The sequence below is a fragment of the Hyperolius riggenbachi genome, chromosome 12 (genome assembly GCF_040937935.1).
Source record: "Hyperolius riggenbachi isolate aHypRig1 chromosome 12, aHypRig1.pri, whole genome shotgun sequence".
Classification (NCBI taxonomy): Eukaryota; Metazoa; Chordata; class Amphibia; order Anura; family Hyperoliidae; genus Hyperolius; species Hyperolius riggenbachi.
Genome location: NC_090657.1, coordinates 33082886 through 33107020, shown reverse-complemented (window position 1 = coordinate 33107020; position 24135 = coordinate 33082886). Strand labels below are relative to the sequence as shown.

General features: G+C 43.4%; 2 protein-coding genes across 2 annotated transcripts in view; both read left to right on the top strand.

The window, feature by feature from the left end:
* Positions 1-24135, top strand: part of LOC137540777 (keratin, type I cytoskeletal 12-like) — a 174687-nt gene that overhangs the window by 88555 nt on the left and 61997 nt on the right. The window lies entirely within an intron of this gene.
* Positions 3104-24135, top strand: part of LOC137540774 (keratin, type I cytoskeletal 47 kDa-like) — a 28009-nt gene continuing 6977 nt past the window's right edge. Inside the window, exons 1-7 of the mRNA XM_068261927.1 lie at positions 3104-3408; positions 13690-13772; positions 16427-16583; positions 18635-18796; positions 20890-21015; positions 21767-21984; positions 23438-23520. Coding sequence (XP_068118028.1) covers positions 3154-3408; positions 13690-13772; positions 16427-16583; positions 18635-18796; positions 20890-21015; positions 21767-21984; positions 23438-23520 — 1084 coding nt within the window. The 5' untranslated portion in view covers positions 3104-3153. The remainder of the gene's footprint in view (positions 3409-13689; positions 13773-16426; positions 16584-18634; positions 18797-20889; positions 21016-21766; positions 21985-23437; positions 23521-24135) is intronic.

Genomic DNA, 24135 nt, shown 5'->3' with positions numbered 1-24135 from the left:
TGGGTGGAGCCTACAGCAGCCAATCAAAATTCACCTTTTGATTTTCAAGGGGAACATTTACATTGCTGCCATTCATACACTCTTAAATGGCAGAGGCCTCAAATCTGGTACAGTCAGTCACTGGGAGACTGGGGTTTAAATTCTGAAAAGGGAGTGGGCCAAAAACAGCCAATCAGATTTGTTTAATTTCAATGGTAAAATGCAACTTATTGATGCCAAACACCACAAAGCTCATAAACTTGGTCAGTGTGTGATTGTATGTCAAGGTTAGAAATAGTGGGCAGAGCCAAAAACAACTTTTTACATGGGAAAATATAAATTGCAGCTATTCTTACACTGTTAATGGCAGGGTTCTCAAACTTGACACAGTTGGTCACTGGGGGACTGGGATTAATATACGGAAAAGTAGGTGGAGCCTACAAGAGCCAATCAAAATTCACCTATTGATTTTCAAGGGGAATATTGAAACTGCTGTCATTCTTACACTGTTAATGGCAGAGGCCTCAAACCTGCTACAGTCGGTCATCAAGTGACTGTGGTTCAAATTCACTAAAGGGGTGGAGCCACAAACATCCAATCAGATTTGCTTTTTTTGGTTAAACTGCTTCCATTCACACAATTTTGATGCCAGGAGCCCAAAAGCTCACAAACTTGGTCATTAAGTAGTGACTGTGTGTCAAGGTTACAAAAAGTGGGTGGAGTCATAAACAGATTTTTCTGGGAAATTGTAAACTGCAGCCCTTCTTCACTGTTAATGGCAGGGTTCTCAAACTTTGCACAATTGGTTACTGGGTGAATGGGATTAATATTCATAAAAAGCCAATCAAAATCACCTGTTGATTTTCAAGGGGAATATTAAAATTGCTGCCATTCTTGCACTGTTAATGGCACAAGCCTCAAACCTGGTACAGTTAGTCATTGGGGTTCAAATTCAGAAAAGGGGACAGAGCTACAAACAGTTTCATTTTTTGGGAAAATACAAATTATTGATGCCAAGGACCCCAAAGCTCACAAACTTGGTCATTGAGTGACTGTGAATGTGCAGGTTACAAAAAGTAAGCGGAGCCAAAACCAAATGTCACTGGAAAAATGTAGACTGCAGTCCTTCTTACACTGTTAATGGCAGGGTTCCCAAACTTTGCCAGATGGTCACTGGGTGACTGAGATTAATATTCAGGGAAATGGGTGGAGCCTATAATAGCCAATCAAAATTCACCTGTCGATTTTCAAGGGGAATATTGAAATTGCTGCCATTTTTACACTGGTAATAGCAGATGCCTCAAACCTGCTACAGTTGTTCATTGGGTGACTGGGGTTCAAATGCTGGAGAGGGGCAGAGCCACAAACAGCCAATCTGATTTGTTTAATTTCTATGGGAATATACACATTATTGATGCTAAAGACCCCAAAACTCACAAACTTGGTCATTGAGTGTTTGTGCATTAGGGTTAGAAGAAGTGTGCGGAACCAACACCAGTCAAATACATACCCGGGCAATGCCAGGTCATCAGTGGTTGGAGACAAATACAAATTTCACTGGGAAAATGTAAACTGCAGCCATTCTTACACTGTTAATGGGAGGCTTCTTAAAGGAATACTATTGGTACCCAAGTGTTCTAAAATGACAGTGTGCAAATAATGTCTAAGTAGCTGTGTAAACATTTTCCTACTTTTCATGTTAAATATCAGAGGCAAAAACTGTAATTTGTTGAGGGTAGGATTTATCTATATTGGGACAAATCAATTGCAGAAGGGGTGTCTGCTTCAATGCACAGCCAGAGTTGCACATCAGACTACAGAAAGCAAATGTCAAACATATCAAACTCTGAAAGCAAAAACAGTATGAAAAAGCTGTGACAATTAGTTACATTTCCTCTGCTCTCTTCAGACAGTCAGTCAGAAACACAGGACACAGGAGCTGCAGCTGTTGGGAGCTCTCTTCTCTGTCACACACAGAGCTACACATAGAGTTAACTGATCAAGTGTGAGGGGTATTTCCCCTCTCCTCATGGCTCAGTCAGCCATCAGTAAAGTTTGAATGTATTTTGCTAACAGTAAACAAAGAAGTTGCTACTAAAATGTATACACCAGTACTTAGCAGCACTTCCCAAACAATTCCTGTGTCAGTTGCTCTGCCTGTTGAGTAAGCCAGCACCTATTCAGTAGCAGACCTTAGGCAAGTCTCCCTAACACTGCTACTGGCTATAAAGTGCGCCCTAGTGGCTGCAGCTCTGGCGCTTTGAGTTCGCCAGGAGAAAAGTGTGATATAAATGTTATTTGTCTTGTCTTATTTGTCTTGTCTTTGTCTTATTGGGTCCCCCACAGCTCTGGGCCCTTCCTGGGATCACAGGTGCTGCTCCCCTCTAGTTACACCCCCTGCCTTTGAGGGTATCACACCAGATTCAGCCCTCTGGATGTATTTATTTGGCTAATCAGAGTGTCGGGAATGTATACAGCATTTGTTGAGGAGTAAATCTAGACATTTCTGGTCCAAAAGGCTCAGAGTATTTCCCGTAATTACTGCCTAGTGCCTAACATCACGATATGTGATGCACGCGACGCGCACATTGCTGAGCTTCCTGAATAATTGCTGTTATTCCTACAAACAAAAAAAAACAGATTTTTGCAAACAAGAAACAGGTGGCAGCCCAGGACAAAACTGTTTATGAATTACTGGCCAGTGACATTCACACTTCAGCTCGTGACAAACATCCTTGGCCGTCAGTCTGACTGTCTGTGGTCAGCTACACTTGTAATGCCTTAATTAGTGCATGCCAGACAAACGCTTTTTTGATTTATTGCCGATGTTGCCCGGAGGAGACAGACCGTCATAAAATGTGCAGCATACAAGGAAGCTAAGAGCAAAGGAACAGATAAAAAAAAAAACATTTAGCGTACAAAAAAAAAATGTTACCCTTCCCTATTGTTATACAATAAGCCCGAGGGATGCATAATTGTCATAAGTAATAACTTCTAATTTTGGCTTAAGCCCTGCAACAGGTGTTGGCTGGGCATACCGTTAAATTTCCACATTAAAACGCCCACTGCTGATTGTATATATAGTTGTTGCAGAGGATAGCCTGCATCCACTCCATCATCCATCTCTTCTTCTCATTTGTCTGAGAGAGAGTTGACTTCTTCAGCCAATCCACCATGACCACCCGGCTTAGCTCTGCGACATCGACCTATCAATCCTCAAGCTTCGGTGGAAATGAGAAGCAGACCATGCAAAACCTTAATGACCGTCTGGCCTCCTACCTCGAAAAAGTGAAAAACGTTGAGAGTGCCAACAGCGACCTTGAGTACAAAATCCATGAGTGGTATCAGAAGCGTGCAGAGAACATCGCTGGTGCAGGAGGCAAAGACTACAGCAAGTACTTTAACATCATAAATGACTTAAAGAACCAGGTAAGGTTCTGTTTTCAATTCTGATGGTGGGTGTGGGGGACACTGGAGAACACTAGAGGCCCAGCTAACCCTTTGCAGGAATCTTTCAGAAGTGTCTCCAGATGTATTTAAAGAAAACCTGGAGTAAAAATAAATGTATTATATAATGAATTGTAATACAGCTGAGAAATAGAACGTTATTAGCCAAGAAAAGCATCTCATATTGTTTTCTAGTACAGGAAGTGTTAAAAAAAAAAGCTTCAGTTGTTATCTATGTAAAAGAGCTTCTCTGAGCTCTTCGACCCACTGGGTCGAATACAGTCCTATTTTCTGAAGCAATTAAACATCAAAGAAGCAGTGAGAGACAACTTGTGATAAGGTTTTACTGCAAGAAAGTTAAAGGGTCATTATTTCTGCATTGTTTTATAGCTTAAAAGACAGAGTGGGGTTTAAAACTGCAAATATGACAGAATGATGCATGGTTATAAAAACAAAAGCTATATAAGTTAAAATAAAAATGTGAGACCTTTTTTTTTGCTACTAATGTTCTATTCCTTATAAGTACTACACATACAGCCTGATTCACAAAGCGGTGATAACTCAGTTATCACGCTTAAAAGACTTTAGGCATGATAACCTTTGCACCGCTGAGTTAGCACCGCTTTGTGCTGATTATCGCGCGCAAAGTCCCGCGCGCAAAGTTTTGCTCGCACTAACGCGCACGCGCAAAGTCCCATAGGGCTTAATGGGCGCTGCGCGCGAAGCGCGGGGTGCTGCGCCCGCGCCTGCGCGATTGCGCTCGCGGAAAATTCGCGTGAGTTTCTTCTTATGCCTAAACTGAGTTTAGGCATGATAAAGGGCTTTTCACTGGCGTGCAAACACTTTGCACCGCAGGTTTACTTTAAGAAAATGCTGTCATCACTGCATTTACATGACTTAAGGAGGAATTCCAGCCTAAACAAACATACTGTCATTAAGTTACATTAGTTATGGTAATTAAAACAGATAGGTAATATAATCTCTTACCCACACTGTTTTAAAAGAACAGGCAAATGTTTGATTTCATAAGGGCAGCCATCTTTTTGGTTGAAAGGAGGAGACAGGGAGCATGAGACACAGTTCCAACTGTCCTGAGCACCTCTCCCAGTTGCTAGGCAACATGAATAACAACATAGGAAATCCCATCATGCTCTGTACAGCATCAGGGAAAAAAAGCCTGGGCTTATTTTCTTTGATGGGTGGAGCTTAGCTAAAAATTCATCTAAAAATAGAGTTGGGCCGAACGGTTCGCCTGCGAACGGTTCCAGGCGAACTTTGGGGGTTCGCGTTCGCCTGCATCAGGCGAACTTTTGCGGAAGTTCGATTCGCCCCATAATGCTGTATTGAGCAAAATTTTTAGCCTCCATTTCACTGTCAGCAGACATGTTATTGTCAAACACACTGCTTTCAGTGCTAGAGAACCCACCCACCCTCCCTTCAAGCTAGGTCCTTTATACCATTTGACTCAGTTGTCTGCCTACACTAATTAATTATGGGACAGCTGGTACACACTCTGCTAGGGAGATTTTAATTCCTCCCACCTCCCACCTCCCACCTCCCTCCTCCCACCTCCCTCCTCCCACCTCCCACCTCCCTCCTCCCACCTCCCTCCTCCCTCCTCCCACCTTCCACCTCCCTCCTCCCACCTCCCTCCTCCCACCTCCCACCTCCTGTCTATTATTATGTGGGTCCCTCAAGTGCTCTAAAAAAAAAAAAGCTGCGTGCACTCTGACCCCTTTGCCTTAAGACTATCCTTAAAGTGGATCCGAGATAAACTTTTACTCATTGCATAATTGTGTTCCTTTCATATAGTTTATAGGGCATTCCTCAAGCCAAATACTTTTTTTGTTTTGTTTTAATACTCTAATTCCCTTTAAACTAAACAAGCCTCGCCCACAGCTTCAGAGTGCCTTGGCATTCTCAGACTCATGTACCAAGGGCTTATGGGAGCTCAGTCTGGGCAGGAGGGGGAAGAGGTTACTAGCCGGAGACTTCAGAGGTAGAGGGGAGGAGGGGAAGTGAGTCAAGGTTTCACAGGCTAAGGGCTGAAGATGCTATCAGCTTGCCTCTGTGTAATGTAACAAACAGCACATGGCTGCCCTCATTGTATCACAGGAATAAATAATCATAAACTGTTGAAGCTGTTTGCAGCTATATTTGCTGTATAAACTTTAGACAAGATATATAGACAAGTTGCTTTTTATAGTTAGTTTTTCATCTCAGATCCGCTTTAAGTGTTTTTTTTCTGTGGGATGAGACCAGATGGGCAAGTCTTCTCCCCAATTCACATCTGTGAATCTTTATAACTTATGGCCCTGTCACTGATTCAGTGGTTGTCCTTACTTGGACCACTTTTGGTAGGCACTAAGTCCTTCCATTTATGAGATGCCTTGACCATCCCAGTCATCCCTGTTTGATCCACATCAAAGTCACTCAGATCTGTTTTCATGCCTGTTTCTCCTGCTTCCAACACATCACCTCAAAGACTGACTGTTCAAAAGTCTGAAACACTGCTAGCTGTTCAGCGAATAATAGCCAACCGTCCATTGAAAGTACTAGCCGATTGGCTTCTAATAGCCGATTGGTTAGTGTAACTGTAGTCTATGTTTGCCATTATTGTAGCCAATTGTACTACTACTTTATGGCCTCTGCGCCCAGTTAGGGAAAACTAACATTAGTGTCTATTAGACGCCTGCTGATGCCTGTGCCTAAATGACCTGACCCCAAATTAATGTCCCATTTCACAATGGATGTAGGGAAGTTGCTGTAAGGTTAGTTAAGTGAACCTCCGGACTAAAAATCTACTCAGCAGAACTGAAAAGGCTTGCTGTTTCTTTAACAGTTTCACAGCATCAGAACTTTGTTATTCTTACCAAAGCATCATTTTTAGAGTTGGGCCGAACCTCCGATTTTAGGTTCGCGAACTTCCGCGAAAGGTTCGGTTCGCGAAAAAGTTCGCGAACCGCCATAGACTTCAATGGGGAGGCGAACTTTCAAAGTTTTAAAAAATTCTATCAACTGGAAAAATGATAGAAAACATGTTTCAAAAGCTCTAATACCTGGAGCCACACCTAATTGAGTGAAATACACATCACTGCTGGAGGACCCTCCCTCCTCCCTCCTCCCACCCTTCTACCCTTCTACCTATTCCCTCCTACCGGAGGGAGGAGGGTCTCTTCTGCCAGGGAATTATACTATTTTAAAAACCAGTATACATCATACCATAGCTGGTACATCATACCATAGCTGGGAATACATACATGAGTATACATCATACCATAGCTGGGAATCGAACCCAGATCTCACTGTGTGGTGGACACATCACCCTCAGCACTGTACCACTACAGAAGTAAGTTAAGCTAGCCTAAAATTTAACATTTATGCTCAATGCAATAGAACCATTAGGTTGCTTAAAGGAGAACTGTAGTGAGAGGTATATGGAGGCTGCCATATTGATTTCCTTTTAAGCTATACCAGTTGCCTGGCAGCCCTGCTGATCTATTTGGCTGCAGTAGTGTGAATCACACCAGAAACAAGCATGCAGCTAATCTTGTCAGATCTTACAAAAATGTCAAACACCAGATCTGCTGCATGCTTGTTCAGGGTCTAGGGCTAAAAGTATTGGAGGCAGAGGATCTGCAGGATAGCCAGGTAACTGGTATTGCTTAAAAGGAAATCAATATGGTAGCCTCCATATACCTTTCACTACAGTTCTCCTTTAAAGGGAACCTTAACTGAGAGTGATATGGCTGTTTCCTGTAAACAATACCAGTTGCCTGGCAGTCCAGCTGATCTTTGTGACTGCAATAGTGGCTGAATCACACCCTGAAACAAGCATGCAGCTAATCCAGTCTGACTTCAGTCAGAGCACCTGATCTGCATGCTTGTTCAGGGGCTGTGGCTAAAAGTATTAGAGACACAGGATCAGCAGGCAATTCAGGCAAATGGTATTATTTTAAAAGGAAAAATTAGCTGCATGCTTGTTTCTGGTGTGATTCACACTACTGCAGCCAAATAGATCAGCAGGGCTGCCAGGCAACTGGTATAGCTTAAAAGGAAATCAATATGGCAGCCTCCATATACCTCTCACTACAGTTCTCCTTTAACCCCCTTGGCGGTATGAAAAATACCGCCAGGGGGCAGCGCAGCAGTTTTTAAATTTTTTTTTTTTTTTTTTAAATCATGTAGCGAGCCGAGGGCTCGCTACATGATAGCCGCTGCTCAGCGGCATCCCCCTAGCCCCGCCGATCGCCTCCGGCGATAGGCGATCAGGAAATCCCGTTCAAAGAACGGGATTTCCTGGAGGGCTTCCCCCGTCGCCATGGCGACGGGGCGGAATGACGTCAGCGACGTCGGGACGTCATTGGGAGACCCGATCCACCCCTTGGCGCTGCCTGGCACTGATTGGCCAGGCAGCGCAGGGGTCTGGGGGGGGCGCGCGCCGCACCGGATAGCGGCGATCGGGCGCGCGGCGGCGCCGATCGGGGTGCTGGCGCAGCTAGCAAAGTGCTAGCTGCGTCCAGCAAAAAAAAATTATGTAAATCGGCCCAGCAGGGCCTGAGCGGCACCCTCCGGCGGCTTACCCCGTGTCACACACGGGGTTACCGCTAAGGAGGTTAAGCAACCTAATGGTTCTATTGCATTGAGCATAAATGTTAAATTTTAGGCTAGCTTCACTTACTTCTGTAGTGGTACAGTGCTTAGGGTGATGTGCCCACCACACAGTGAGATCTGGGTTCGATTCCCAGCTATGGTATCAGGGGCAAATCCAGGATTTCCAAGGGGGGGGTTCCTGAAAGTGGTGTGTGGGCGTGGCCAAAACATGGTGTGGGTGGAGCCAAATACTAGCAGTTTCTAGGCTAAATTGCACTCCCCCCAGTATAGATTAGATAGGTATATGCCCCAGTATAGATTAGATAGGTATATGTCCCCCAGTATAGCTTAGATAGGTATATGCCCCAGTATAGATTCGATAGGTATGTGTCCCCCAGTATAGCTTAGATAGGTATATGTCCCCCAGTATAGCTTAGATAGGTATATGTCCCCCAGTATAGCATTGATAGGAATATGGCCCCAGTATAGCTTAGATAGGAATATGGCCCCAGTATAGGTTAGATAGGTATATGCCCTCAGTATAGGTTAGATAGGTATATGTCCCCAGTATATGTAGCCAGGGGGGGCAGTATATGTAGCCAGGGGGATATGTGCCCAGACTGTATATGTAGCCAGCAGGGGGATATGTCCCAGTATATGTAGCCAGAATGGCTGGCTTCCAAACATTCCACCCGGCGGGCTGCTGCACTTGCCTGAGGGGACTGAGACCGCACGCTCGCATCACTACTCCAAACGAGCCTCACTGTTCTCCAGGCAGCCTCTCCACGGTCTGGACTTGAAGTGTCCAATCATGGCCAGGGGAGGAGCGCGGGCCGGCCGCTGCATGGCGTGGTGACGTCACGTCATCCGGAAGGTAGCCATGGAGACCAGTGGGACGCCATCACCGGCCGGCGCCTCCGCTGCCGATAAGTTAATGCATCTGCTCTGGGCCCCCCGCTCTAGTCAGAGTCCTCCTCGCCCCGCACACAGATATGAGCAGGCGGCAGCTGCGCATCTGTGGCTGCTGCTGCTCAGATTTAGAGGAGACATTTGCGAATAGTCTCTGACTTCCAGTTTTGGTGCAGGGGGGTGTTCTGTACACCCGGAACAACCCCTTCCGTGCGCTTCTGGGTATGATCTGGTGTTTGACATTTTTGTAAGACCTGACAAGATTAGCTGCATACTTGTTTCTGGTGTGATTCACACTACTGCAGCCAAATAGATCAGCAGGGCTGCCAGGCAACTGGTATAGCTTAAAAGGAAATCAATATGGCAGCCTCCATATACCTCTCACTACAGTTCTCCTTTAAGCAACCTAATGGTTCTATTGCATTGAGCATAAATGTTAAATTTTAGGCTAGCTTCACTTACTTCTGTAGTGGTACAGTGCTTAGGGTGACGTGCCCACCACACAGTGAGATCTGGGTTCGATTCCCAGCTATGGTATGATCTGGTGTTTGACATTTTTGTAAGATCTGACAAGATTAGCTGCATGCTTGTTTCTGGTGTGATTCACACTACTGCAGCCAAATAGATCAGCAGGGCTGCCAGGCAACTGGTATAGCTTAAAAGGAAATCAATATGGCAGCCTCCATATACCTCTCACTACAGTTCTCCTTTAAGCAACCTAATGGTTCTATTGCATTGAGCATAAATGTTACATTTTAGGCTAGCTTCACTTACTTCTGTAGTGGTACAGTGCTTAGGGTGACGTGTCCACCACACAGTGAGATCTGGGTTCGATTCCCAGCTATGGTATGATGTATACTCATGTATGTATTCCCAGCTATGGTATGATGTACCAGCTATGGTATGATGTATACTGGTTTTTAAAATAGTATAATTCCCTGGCAGAAGAGACCCTCGAATAGGTAGAAGGGTAGAAGGGAGGTGGGAGGTGGGAGGAGGGAGGAATTAAAATCTCCCTAGCAGAGTGTGTAGCAGCTGTCCCATAACTAATTAGTGTAGGTAGGCTAATGGTATAAAGGACCTTGCTTGGAGGAGGGAGTGTCCTCCAGCAGTGATGTGTATTTCACTCAATTAGGTGTGGCTCCAGGTATTAGAGCTTTTGAAACATGTTTTCTATCATTTTTCCAGTTGATATAATTTTTTAAAACTTTGAAAGTTCGCCTCCCCATTGAAGTCTATGGCGGTTCGCGAACTTTTTCGCGAACCGAACCTTTCGCGGAAGTTCGCGAACAGGGTTGGCGAACCTAAAATCGGAGGTTCGGCCCAACTCTAAAAATGATGCTTTGGTAAGAATAACAAAGTTATGATGCTGTGAAACTGTTAAAGAAACAGCAAGCCTTTTCAGTTCTGCTGAGTAGATTTTTAGTCCGGAGGTTCACTTTAACTAACCTTACAGCAACTTCCCTACATCCATTGTGAAATGGGACATTAATTTGGGGTCAGGTCATTTAGGCACAGGCATCAGCAGGCGTCTAATAGACACTAATGTTAGTTTTCCCTAACTGGGCGCAGAGGCCATAAAGTAGTAGTACAATTGGCTACAATAATGGCAAACATAGACTACAGTTACACTAACCAATCGGCTATTAGAAGCCAATCGGCTAGTACTTTCAATGGACGGTTGGCTATTATTCGCTGAACAGCTAGCAGTGTTTCAGACTTTTGAACAGTCAGTCTTTGAGGTGATGTGTTGGAAGCAGGAGGAACAGGCACGAAAACAGATCTGAGTGACTTTGATGTGGATCAAACAGGGATGACTGGGATGGTCAAGGCATCTCATAAATGGAAGGACTTAGTGCCTACCAAAAGTGGTCCAAGTAAGGACAACCACTGAATCAGTGACAGGGCCATGAGTTATAAAGATTCACAGATGTGAATTGGGGAGAAGACTTGCCCATCTGGTCTCATCCCACAGAAAAAAAACACTTAAAGCGGATCTGAGATGAAAAACTAACTATAAAAAGCAACTTGTCTATATATCTTGTCTAAAGTTTATACAGCAAATATAGCTGCAAACAGCTTCAGCAGTTTATGATTATTTATTCCTGTGATACAATGAGGGCAGCCATGTGCTGTTTCTTACATTACACAGAGGCAAGCTGATAGCATCTCCAGCCCTTAGCCTGTGAAACCTTGACTCACTTCCCCTCCTCCCCTCTACCTCTGAAGTCTCCGGCTAGTAACCTCTTCCCCCTCCTGCCCAGACTGAGCTCCCATAAGCCCTTGGTACATGAGTCTGAGAATGCCAAGGCACTCTGAAGCTGTGGGCGAGGCTTGTTTAGTTTAAAGGGAATTAGAGTATTAAAACAAAACAAAAAAAGTATTTCGCTTGAGGAATGCCCTATAAACTATATGAAAGGAACACAATTATGCAATGAGTAAAAGTTTATCTCGGATCCACCTTAAGGATAGTCTTAAAGAGACTCCGTAACAAAAACTGCATCCTGTTTTTTATCATCTTACAAGTTCCAAAAGCTATTCTAATGTGTTCTGGCTTACTGCAGCCCTTTCTGCTATCACAGTCTCTGTAATAAATCAATGTATCTTTCCCCTGTCAGACTTGTCGGCCTGTGTCTGGAAGGCTGCCAAGTTCTTCAGTGTTGTGGTTCTGCTATGAACTCCCCCTTCCAGGCCCCTCTATGCACATTGCCTGTGTATTATTTAGATTAGGGCAGCTTCTCTCTTCTCTCTTATCTTTTACAAGCTGGGTAACTCGTCCTCTGAGCTGGCTGGGCTTTCACATACTGAGGAAATTCAGACAATGGCAAAGCTGTTTGCAGGAAGAAAAGAGCAGCCTGAAACTTCAGTGCATGAGAACTGCAGGGGGAAAGAAACACACAAATGATCTCTTGAGATTCAAAAGGAAGGGTGTATACAGCCTGCTTGTGTATGGATGTATTTTCTATGTGTGGACATACTGTACATCAACCTACTTCCTGTTTTGGTGGCCATTTTGTTTGTTTATAAACAAACTTTTTAAAACTGCTTTTAACCACTTTTAATGCGGCGGGGAGCGGTGAAATTGTGACAGAGGGTAATAGGAGATGTCCCCTAACACACTGGTATGTTTACTTTTGTGCGATTTTAACAATACAGATTCTCTTTAAGGCAAAGGGGTCAGAGTGCACGCAGCTTTTTTTTTTTTAGAGCACTTGAGGGACCCACATAATAATAGACAGGAGGCTTCAATGTTTGATCAGTGTAAATTATTTCCTTTCAGACCATAATGGAATTAATTCTTATTAATGTATCTCAGTCTTCAAGGTCACCTTCAGCTGGTGATATTCAAGTGTCCTTTATGACTTTATGCTGTCATCAAGTCTTAATAAACTGATGCAAAAACAAGCATATGCTCTAAATTAGGCCATTCCCCCTTCGACCTAAGGCCAAGTTGCACTCCTTACTAGATAACCTAAACACACTGCCTGTATGTATACTGCATACTCCCCCCCACCCCCATTTCCCACTATTCAATTAGATTGTAAGCTCACAAGGGCAGGGCTCTCTCACTCACTTTTTTTGTCTTGGAATTCGTTTTTTCATTTTGTAGGCTGCTCTTTGTTATTCATTTTATTTATCATGATACATTTGCCATTGTAATTACCAATTCTGTATTTTGTACCAGTGTCCATATTTGATGCACATCATAGTCTGCATCATTTTGCACCCCTTGTTTGTTTTCTAACTTTGTACAGTGACATGGAATATGTTGGCACTTTATAAATCAATAACAATAACTATTTGATAAATACTTAAAGTGAACCTAAAGGCATAAAAAAAAATGAGATGAACTCACCTGGGGCTTCCCTCAGCCCCCTGCAGCCGATCGGTGCCCTCGCAGCTCCGCTCCAATGCCTCTGGACCTGCCGGCGACGACTTCCGGTTTCGCCGTCACCGGCCGACAGGCATGGGAACGCGAGTGATTGTTCGCGTTCCCAGCCTGTATATTGCCCCCTATGCTGCTATTGCGGCCAGGAGCTGCAGGGGGCTGAGGGAAGCCCCAGGTGAGTTAATCTCATTTTTTTTTTTTTTTGACTTAAGGTTATCTTTAAATACTGTTTATCAGTATTGGAGAACAACACAGCCACATTGCCCAGAACTACTTATGATCTCATCAGGTCTCCGCACAGCTACGGTTTGGGAGTGTCGGAAGTCTTCTAGAATGTTGTATAATTCCCCTACATTTAGCGATCACTAATTTCTGCACTGCTATTCAGTAAACACAATCAGAAAATGACAGGAAAAGCTTGTGGGGTGTTTCTCTGACTTGTTCCATTCAGATAGTTTTCATACAGGAATGAATGCCAGACTCCATAAGACAAGAGGCAGGCAATGGTTTAGAGCAATTACTGCAGGATCTAATTTCAGATAACTGGATTTATATCAGCCCACACTGATAGCTGTACGCTTGCACTTCTGTGACCGTACCACTTTAAGTGGTCATTAGGGATAATTTATGATCGCTAAGCTACAATAAACGTGATGGTGTTTTAGTCACTATACTGAATTTCCATTATAAATTATAAATGGGAATATGTGTATGCACTGATGAAAAAACAACCTTTCCATCTCTACAGCTGCTGGCTGTCACTCAGCACTAAGACAGTTGCATTGTTATTTCTATTATAGATAGCATTTTTTATTTATACAGGATGGAAGGGAGTAGTCAGAGTCCTAATCGTGTTTTACTTCAAATTCCAGATCTTTGAAGCCACTTCTCAAAACTGCAGACTTATCCTGCAAATTGACAACGCCAGGCTGGCTTCTGATGACTTCAGAATCAAGTAAGCTAAAATGTATCTTGTGGCTAAAAGTAAAATTCTTCAGCAAGCAGTATTTATGTATGGAATGTAAAGTATGCATATGCTGGGCTGGTCTTAGCAGTCCAACAACAAAAAAGTATTACAGTCTGCTTACCAGTTACCACCTTGTTTCCTGTCTAAATTATCCACTAGTTAATCTTAAAGTGACATACCAAACACCAAGCCTGGATTTACATCACAGGAGCCTAAAGGCATAGATGTCCTTGCACCCTAGACTTCACCCTCCATGAGGCTACAAACCCCAAACTGCACTGCAAGTGTGCTGGCTGGCCCAGCTGTCACTACTCCCTTATTTCCCTTGCCCATCATAGGTAGCCACAGGTTTCTCTTAGCATTAGGTAGCCAGAGCTACCCTCAGTATTAAGTAACTAGAGGTGCCCCGGACTGTAGGGAGAGATAGTCAGTGGAATGCTGAGAGTTGGGTGAATAACCTCTCATTTATGATTTGCTTAGGACTCTGCATAGGGAAGGGAGTGAGCCGCCTTTCCTTTATCAGGCGCTCTAGGCACATGCCTACAGTGCCTTATGGAAAGTCCGGCCCTGCCAGACACTGATAAAGCTGGGAGAGGTGAGGGGATTCAGCAATGTAAATATGGGCAGAGTTAAGGTGGGTATACACATCAGACTATAGTCTTTGGAAAATGAAAGATCACAGACCAATTTTACCCCCTTCCATGTAGTATGAGAGCCATACCTACACAGTCTAGTCTATTGAGCTGAACTCCCCATCAAAGAAAACTCTTTGCAAGATGCTGGACACACAGATGCTGTACACATGCAACAGATCAGTATCTGCAAAAGATCAGTTCCTGCAAAAGATCAGTTCCTCCACAATTAAATCATAGTCTATGATATCTGCAGATCCTCATGCACACTTTGTTTAACAGACATTCATCTGCAGATCAGATCCACCAGGATGGATCTTCAGATCTGCAGATGAATGTTTGTTAAACTAGGTGTGTATGAGATCTGCAGATATCATAGACTATGAATGCAATTTGCAGGAACGGATCTTTAGCAGGAAGATTTTATCTGATGGGGAGTTCAGCTCAATAGACTAGACTGTGTAGTGTATGCTCTCATATACTTCTCATATACTTCATGGAAGGGGGTAAAACTGGTCTGTGATCTTTCATTTTCCAAAGACTTTTATCTGATGTGTGTACCCATTAAGACTTCTCATTCTCCTTCCTCTGTGCTATCCTTTTTACTCGATATGCAGTTCCATGCCTTTGAAAGTCATTTCCAGGCAACACAGAAGCACAGCATTCAGATACAAATAAGCAATGCAGTTTTCTTTGGATTCACTGTAAGAGTTTTATAGGGTGTTTGGATTTTTTGATATTTTTCGAAAAGTGAGTGTAGGTGCTACTGGGGAGAATTTCTCCAGCCACAGGTCTGCCAAAGATGTTGGACAAGGCAGCAGAGCCAGATGCAAGGGGCATCCCTCAAGATCCAGCATCTTCCAATCAGTAGGACAGAAAGTGTTGCTTCTCTTCTAAATTAACAATGTTTCTCTATTGGGAGACCAAGTCTACCGTCTCAACGACTAATTTTAAGTCAGAGATCTTGGTTTACAAGAATATGCTCGATTGTGTGTAGACACGTGTACCAACAAAGAGGATCCTCTAAATGTGTATGTACCAGTAGCCTTATATGATGCATAATGCTGCAAGCAGGTATAATATGCATTATCCTATTTAAAGTGTACCAGAGCTGTAACATTATAAAGATTTTCTACATACCTGGGGCTTCCTCCAGCCCCATCCGCTCCAACGCTCCCATGCCGCCATCCTCCGCTGCTCGCAGCTTCGGGAACCCGGGTCCCCGGTCTTCTGTCAGTCGGAGCCAGTCTGGCATAAGAGAAGTGCACCCTCTACGTATCTCTCCAGCAGCTGCTGGAGATATACGTAGAGTGCGCACTTCTCCTGCGTAGCTGGCCCCGACTGACGTCAGTGATCGGAGCGGATGGGGCAGGTATGGAGCGGAAGCCCCAGGTATGTATAAAATATTTTTAATGTTACAGCTCTAAGTCCCTTTAAAGGCTATTGATGCACTATCTTGCCCCAAACAGATGATGCACAGTACAGAACTATACATGCTACAGGGCTAAGTAGTAGGTACTGTATGTGTCTGGATCCAGAGGAGCCTCTTCACTTGCATAAGTAACTAGGCAAGGCACAGAACATTTAGATCAGTTTTTTATGCTGCTGGTGTTCATGATTCTACAATAAAGGCCCTTTTCCACAGGCAGCTGAACTGCGCAATAAGTGAGCAGTTACCAGGCAGCAGCAAGCAGTTGTGAGAGTTCAACAGTCTTTTCACTGCCTTTCAACTGCTTGCAGAAAAGGGCCCTAAAGATTGAAATTTTATACCATAGTACGGTGAAGCGGAGTTTTTTGCTACATCTCCTTGGTTACTGGCATCTGTATTCTCCGCTCCAGAAAGTCAGGGCAGCACAGGTGGTAGTAGCGGATTTCCAAATGTTCTTTTATTTTACACTATCCAACAAAGATTGCTTTGCATATTTTCTGTTCGATTTTGAGTTTAGCTGGGCTTCAAATCATTTTGTCCAGTTGATTATCATTTATCCTGACCTCGTATTCGCTCTGCAGGTATGAGAATGAGCTGGCGCTTCGCCTGAACGTTGAGAATGACATCACTGGCCTCCGCAGAGCCCTGGATGATTTGGCTTTGTCCAGAGGAGACCTGGAGATCCAGTATGAAAGCCTCACTGAAGAGCTGGCCTTCCTCAAAAAGAGCCACGAGGAGGCAAGTTAATAAGTATCATATTTTTTTTTCTTTTAACTCAATGTTCCCTCCCTTTTCGATGTACTTTTCTGAGATTTTTCACAGCACGTTTTCATGTATTGATCTTAAAATACCTTCTGATCTGAATTGATACTTACCTATGTAGAGAGAAGGCTCTGGTTCTCATAGAGCCTTTCCCCCATTACTGAGCTGCCCCTGGTGAAGTTCTGTGCCTTCTGGACTCCTTTTCAAGGCTAGATATATACTTTTAATGCCCCTAGGCCAAGTACTGTATATACTCGCATAAAAGCCGACCCATGTATAAGTCGAGGTACACACTTTTCCCTCAGAAACCAGGAAAAAGTGATTGACTCGAGTATAAGCCCCTACCCCAGTATAGCCCACTCCATAGTAGCCAGATGTGCCCCCAGTACAACACATTTTATCCAAATACATTAAAGTGAATGGACACAAGGAAACATTATCAGGAGAGTACAGATTTTCCCAAAAATGTGCATCTTGCGAAAATCCATTTCCCAGTTTAGACCTGGGCAGGCCACTACTGACTTCTTGCAACTTGAACTGTGCATTTTAATATTGAAGAACAGACTTTACTATTCCCATTTTTAAATAATTGCATTTATTTTCAATTTGCAAAAACAAATGTTAACAAGGTTTTAAGCTAGTGATGCATAAGATCAATTTTTTTTTTGGGGGGGGGGGACATCTAATCACTTTGAATCCTCCAAAAATGTGCAACAATAGATAAACATGCCCAGGACAATCAGCAGCTTCATAGTTACATAGTTATTTTGGTTGAAAAAAGACATACGTCCATCGAGTTCAACCCCTGCGAATAAGGCAATCAATCGAAGGTTTTGTTTCCTGAAAGCCCAGCACTAGGATTAGAATCATTACAAAGGGCAGAGTGGAAAAACTACTATGACAGACACCCAAATATTGGCTGGATAGGGCAAGTGCTGGGCTCCAAATAGTCCAACGCATAGTACAGCCATGCTCATACATGAAGAGAACAAGAGAACATATCCAACAAGCTTTTTTGGATATGTTAAGAGGGACCCAGCGCATTAATGGTAGGCTCATGGATTATTTGGGAAATCTCTGGACCATCCAGAGCAGGGGTGTCAAACTGAAATACAAAGTGGGCCGAAGTTGAGCTCTGGGACCAAGTCACAGGCTGGCCTCAATGTCTAGTGTCCAGTCCACCTCTCACCCTTATAAAGTTCCCTGGTGTCTAATAGCCCTTCTCCATTCCCTATACAGTTCCCTGATGTTTAGTGGTCCTCCCTCCCCTATACAGTTTCGTGGTGTGTAGTGGCCCCCTCATTCCCCTATACAGTACCCTGGTGTCTAGTGGTCCCCTTCCATCTCCTATACAGTTCCCTCCCTGGTATCTAGCGCTGTCCCCCTCCCCATATGGCAATCTAGGGCTTACGCTTCTCTGGTTGTCAGGAGTGGGCCAAACATAATGCAAAGTGTCCCCACTACTACCTGAGGGCCAAATCTGATGGCTCTGAGGGCCAAATTTGGCCCATGGGCCGGAGTTTGACATGTATGATCCAGAGGCTTTCTTCTGCTTAGGTAAGTATCTAACTTTTTTCTTTTTGGCATGTTACAGGTTTGCTTTAGCCAACTAATCTGACATAAACTTGGGGAGGGATTTCAGTTTGTCAAATCAGCTCTGTAAGCCACCACTGCATTTTATTGCATAGCTGCTGTATTTATAGATTAAAAACTATCTTGTGATCACTTCTCAGCTGTCTCTGCTTTTACTATGTGTGGCAGCTCAGTTCCAGCATGCTGCTTATGTTTACATTTCTTTGTGAGCTACAGTTCCTAAACAAAAGATAAGATACCACATCTTCCAGCCAGAAGCTGCCCACTGAAAAAGAAAGTACTGTGTTAACAGTTTGTATGCAGTTCTTCTAAAAAAATTTTTGTGGTAATAGATTGTATGGTGTAAATAATTTTTTAAAGCAAAGAATAAATGCTGAGTTCCATGTTACTTTAAGAGGGAATAGTGCTTATAACTGTGTGTTATTGTTATTTAGGAAATGGAATTTGCAAAAAGAAGTGCTGGTGGCGAGGTCAGTGTAGAGATGGATGCGGCTCCAAGAGTGGATCTCACTGAGATTCTGAATAACATGAGACAGGATTATGAAGGTCTGGCGGAAAAGAATCGTCAGGAAGCAGAGGCATGGTTTGCTAAAATGGTAAGACTTTTTGCTAATGGAAATTAAAAACTAGACTACCCATATTGGCAATACAGGTCGACCCTCCCTAGTGATGAGCAGAAATTACGCCCATGCATAACTACGCATCGTAATGCAAAATTAGGCATCGTAATCGTAATGCAAAGTTTAGGGGAATAGTGTAATTCATTTCGTAGTTAATTGTTCCTAATCGTAATTACGCATTAATTTATGCGTAATTTACACGTAACCTCGTGCCGACTTTGGCGGTGAATAGCAAAGCCCCTGTACATGCTATTGCTACCAAAATTGCTACATAGGTTAAAGCGGTTTAACCACTTCCCAACTAAGGGGTTTTACCCCTTGACCACCAGAGCAATTTTCACCTTTCAGCGCTCCTTCCATTCATTCGTCTATAACTTTATCATTACTTATCACAATTAAATGAACTATATCTTGTTTTTTTCGCCACCAATTAGGCTTTCTTTAGGTGGGGCATTATGCCAAGAATTATTTTATTCTAAATGTGTTTTCATGGGAAAATAGGAAAAAATGTGGGAAAAAAACATTGTGATAGGGACATAATTTAGACGGTTTTATAAGTGGGACAAATGGGCAAATACATTTCATGGGTTTTAATTACAGTAGCATGCATTATTTAAAAACTATAATGGCCAAAAACTGAAAAATAATGAATTTTTTTCCCACATTTTTCCTATTTTCCCATTAAAACATATTTAGAATAAAATAATTATTGGCATGATGTCCCACCTAAAGAAAGCCTAATTGATGGCGGAAAAACAAGATCTAGTTCATTTAATTGTGATAAGTAATGATAAAGTTATAGACGAATGAATGGAAGGAGCGCTGAAAGGTGAAAATTGCTCTGGTGCTTAAGGGGTAAAACCCCTCAGTGGTGAAGTGGTTAAGACACACCCCTAATTACATCCCACCACACCCCTAATCAATGATACCAGAAAGAACTAAGGAGCAAAAGACAACGTCTTAAAATTCAGACCACACTGGTCCTCTTGATCATTATTAGTTCTCCTTAATTTTAACATTTGGAGAAAATCTGTAAGAAAAAACTTCTGGTGGATACTTACCTTGGGAGGGGGAAGCCTCTGTTTCCTAATGAGGCTTCCCTAGTCCTCCTCCATCTCGGCATTTCAGCATCGGAAAGCCTCGAACACTGGGAATGTAAATATTTACATACTGCGATACAGAGCAGGCGCAGTAGCTTATTTCTGATCAGGCCTTAAGCGGAAATAGTCAAACCTGATCGGGTCCGCTCTACTGCGCAGGCGACTTGTGTATGTGGAGTTGAGTGGACCCAATCAGGATCAGCTATTTCTGCCTGAGCCAGATTGGAAAGCTGCTACTGTGCCTGCGCTGGAGCCGGGATAGGTAAATATTGCAGACGCTACTGTGCCTGCGCGTAGTTTCAGGGTAGTTTCGGGGCTCCCAAGGCTGGATAGCCTGGATGGAGGAGGACGGGAAAGGCATCATTAGGATCCAGAGGCTTCCACCTCCTGAGGTACGTATCCCCCAGATTTATTTTTCTTACAGTATTATCTTTAAAAAGAAGAAATATATCAAATTAAACCATAAAAATTAAGTTTAGAGGCGATTAAACACATTTTTCAATACATTTACACAGATCTGTACATGAGCCCTGAAAGATGGACAAATGGTAAAGAAAGAGGGACAGAGGGATTTTGTCCCCAAAGCAGAAATGGATCAAGACCAAGTTGCGCCTGGGGCAAGGTTAGGTTTTGGCGCCTAAAGGTCAGGTTTTGGCGCCTAAACTGCCATTCATTTTGCTGCCTTTTTTAGAATTCCACAAACTGTGCCTGGGGCAAGATACCCGCTTGCCCCCCCCCCCCCCTTTGGCACCTAAACTGCCATTCATCGTGCTGCCTTTTTAAGAATTCAACAAACTGCGCCTGGGGCAAGATACCCACCTGCCCCCCCTAGATCTGTCCCTGCCCCAAAGAGAAACAAAAAAAAAAAGGTTCTGTTGGGAGTGATGTCTGTAGACTTTGAAATACTTGCAGCATATAACATCTTGTTTCTTTTAGTCACATGGTAATATATCTTCTTCCCCCTTTCAGAGCAAAGAGCTGGCCAAGGAGATCTCCACTGGCAAGCAGCAAGTACAGACTAGCAAGTCGGAAATCAGTGACCTTAGACGTACCTTCCAAGCACTGGAGATTGAGCTGCAGTCTCAGCTGGCATTGGTAGGTAAGACAACCTACATGGAATGTAATAAAGATGTATTTCTGGAGGGATTGACTCTTACTCACCCCTCCCTCTCAGCAGAGCCTGCAGTGTCAGAGAATTGCTTGTTTACATTCCTCACTTGATCCAATTAAATTCAAGATAACATCTACAGTTCTGATGCGTACATCTTTGCTGGCAGGGAACTTCTAATTCCTGTGTGTAACCCTTTGAATGCTGTTCTAGTAAAAAAAATGCTGGTTGTAATTTAATTATTATAATTAATATCCTGTAAATAATCTATTAGAGCAAAGAAGAAATGCTGGGTTTCATTCCTCTTAATGCTTCTTTTAAGAGAGCTTAGTATACAATCAAAAGGAGAAATGGAAAGGTGGGTATTTGAAGATTGTTAGAAGAGGGGGGAAGATGAGCAGTAGAGTTTGAAGAGATTGTTTTTTTAGGGCATTTCAAAATGTTTTAAAGGTAGGTGCAAATCTAATAGGACAAGGGAGGGAATTCCAAAGATTGGGAGCAGTCCTAGAGAAATTTTGGAAATATGCATGGGAAGAGGTTATTAGTGAAGACGTTATGAAAACAGCCTTTTGTAGGAGTGGAGATAGTGGTCAAGGATATATATGTATACAGGTTAAAAATACGAGTGAGACGGGATGAGTGGAGCGATTTCAATGTAAAGCACAGTAGACTGAATTAGATTCTGAACTGTAAAATATTTACATACACAAGCCATAATGTCTTCCTTCTCCGCATCAGAAAAAATCCCTTGAAGACCAATTGGTGGAGGTAGAAAACCGCTATGGAGCACGAATCCAACAGCTCCAGGTTTCCATCAGTGGAGTGGAGGAACAGCTCCATCAGATCAGATCAGACATAGAACGCCAGAGTTATGAGTACAGAGAGCTGCTTGATATCAAGACAAGACTGGAGATGGAAATTGAAACGTATCGCCGCCTGTTGGAGGGAGAATTCGAGTAAGTACAAAGATCAAATACAAGTCAAACTGAACTAGATTGGGCCCTCAGATAACCTTCGATCACCAGGATCTAATAACTTAATCCCACCCAGAGTCCACCACAAAACCTTTAAAGCCACAGCTGCTGACCCTACCCTTTGGTACTCCCTGCCATACCCAAGAAAGCTCCAACCCTGGCTTTCCTTTCAAGTAAATGTGTCTAAGTGTTGGCCTTCCATTTAAAGAGAAACCATGACCAAGAATTGAACTCTATCCCAATCAGTAGCTGATACCCCCTTTCCCATGAGAAATCTATTCCTTTTCCCAAACAGATCATCAGGGGTCTCTGTATGGCTGATATTGTGGTGAAACCCCTCCCACAGGAAACTGTGAGGACCATTTTCCTGGCAGTTTCCTGTCTGTGAACCTCATTGCATTGTGGGAAATAGCTGTTTACAGCTGTTTACAACTGCCAAAAAAGCAAGCAGCAGCTACTTCTAGTGACATCACCTGCCAGCAGTAAAAATGTCACCATATGATAAATGTCAGAATGTAAATCAGGGAGAGGAAAGATTTTACAATGGGCAAACACGTACTAAATCATTTATACATAATCATTGTAAAAAATGAAGCACTTTTTTATTACATTATTTTCACTGGAGTTCCTCTTTAAAGTGAACCTAAAGTCAAAGGAAAAAAATGAGATTTACTCACCTGGGGCTTCCCTCAGCCCCCTGCAGCCGATCGGTGCCCTCGCAGCCCCGCTCTGACGCTCCAGGATCCGCCGGCGAACACTTCCGGTTTGGCCGTCACCGGCCGACAGGCATGGGAACGCGAGTGATTCTTCGCGTTCCCAGCCTGTATATCGCCCCCTATGCTGCTATTGCGGCCAATGAGGTGTATTCAGAGATGGAGTACGATGTAACGGGACCCAAGGCAAGGTAGTAGATGTGGGGCTTGATTCACAAAGCGGTGCTAACTGTTAGCACGCCTGTGAAAAACCCCTTAGCATGTCTAAATGAGCTTGTCGCACGTAAAACTTTACGTGCGCACTGCACAGAGCGCAGGGCGCTCCGCGCGAAGTGCCCATTAAAGCCTATGGGACTTTGCGCGCGTAAAACTTTGTGCGCGGTACTTAGCGCGCGATCTGATTCAGAAATCCAGTGCTAACCTACTTAGCACCCTGGTTAGCGCGTCTAAAGACTTTAGACGTGCTAAGTAGGTTAGCACTGCTTTGTGAATCAAGCCCTTGGGGTCCTCTTGGTAAGCTGAAGTGAAGAAAGGTCAGAGAAGGTGGCAAGTGAGCCCCTTGCCACCAAATAGGCCCCAAGCACCAGCCTAGGGTGCCTGGTGGATAATCCTGCTCTAGGTGTATTCACTGAGATGATGTTATAGTGTGGCATTATATTCTCAGAAATATTATCAGAAAACTGTATTCATACAGAACTGCTCTAACGCAATCTTATTTTCAGGAAATCTGCACCCCCCGTAAAGCCGGCCCCCATTCCAGCAAAGCCAGTGGAGGTGGAAGTGGAAAAACCTGAAGAGAAAAAAGGTAAGTTTTGCTAATGTATGAGCGCTATAATTTGTCTCTCTTCATATGTCATGCATTCTGTTCAGGATGTTCAACAGCCATAATCCTCCCTTGGCTCTTTACAGTTATGCTTATGATGATAGGTGACATATTGCTAGCCCCAAATCACTGCAACAGATAACTAATGATAGTAATTTACTGCCATTCCTTGCTGAACTCGCTGGTATGTTGTTTCTGGAAGGAGTCATTAAATAGTAGAGGTAGGAAGACTTGTAGGGTCTTACACTTCTTGTGCTTCTACAATCTGCTTTTCTCAACATCTTGTAATTGTTAAAGGGGCACGAAAAATTGTAAAATGTAAAATATGTGCAAACATAGGCAAATAGGAAGTACATTTTTTCCAGAGTAAAATGAGCCATAAATGACTTTTCTCCACTGTTGCTGTCACTTACAGTAGGTAGTAGAAATCTGACAGAAGTGACAGGTTGTGGACTAGTCCATCTCTTCATAGGAGATTCTCAGCAAGGCTTTTATTCTTTATAAAGATATTACCTAAAAAGGATTTAAACAATGATGCTGGCCAGCTTCCCTGCTCACTACACAGTTTTTTGGCAGTTGGACGGAGCAACTTTCATT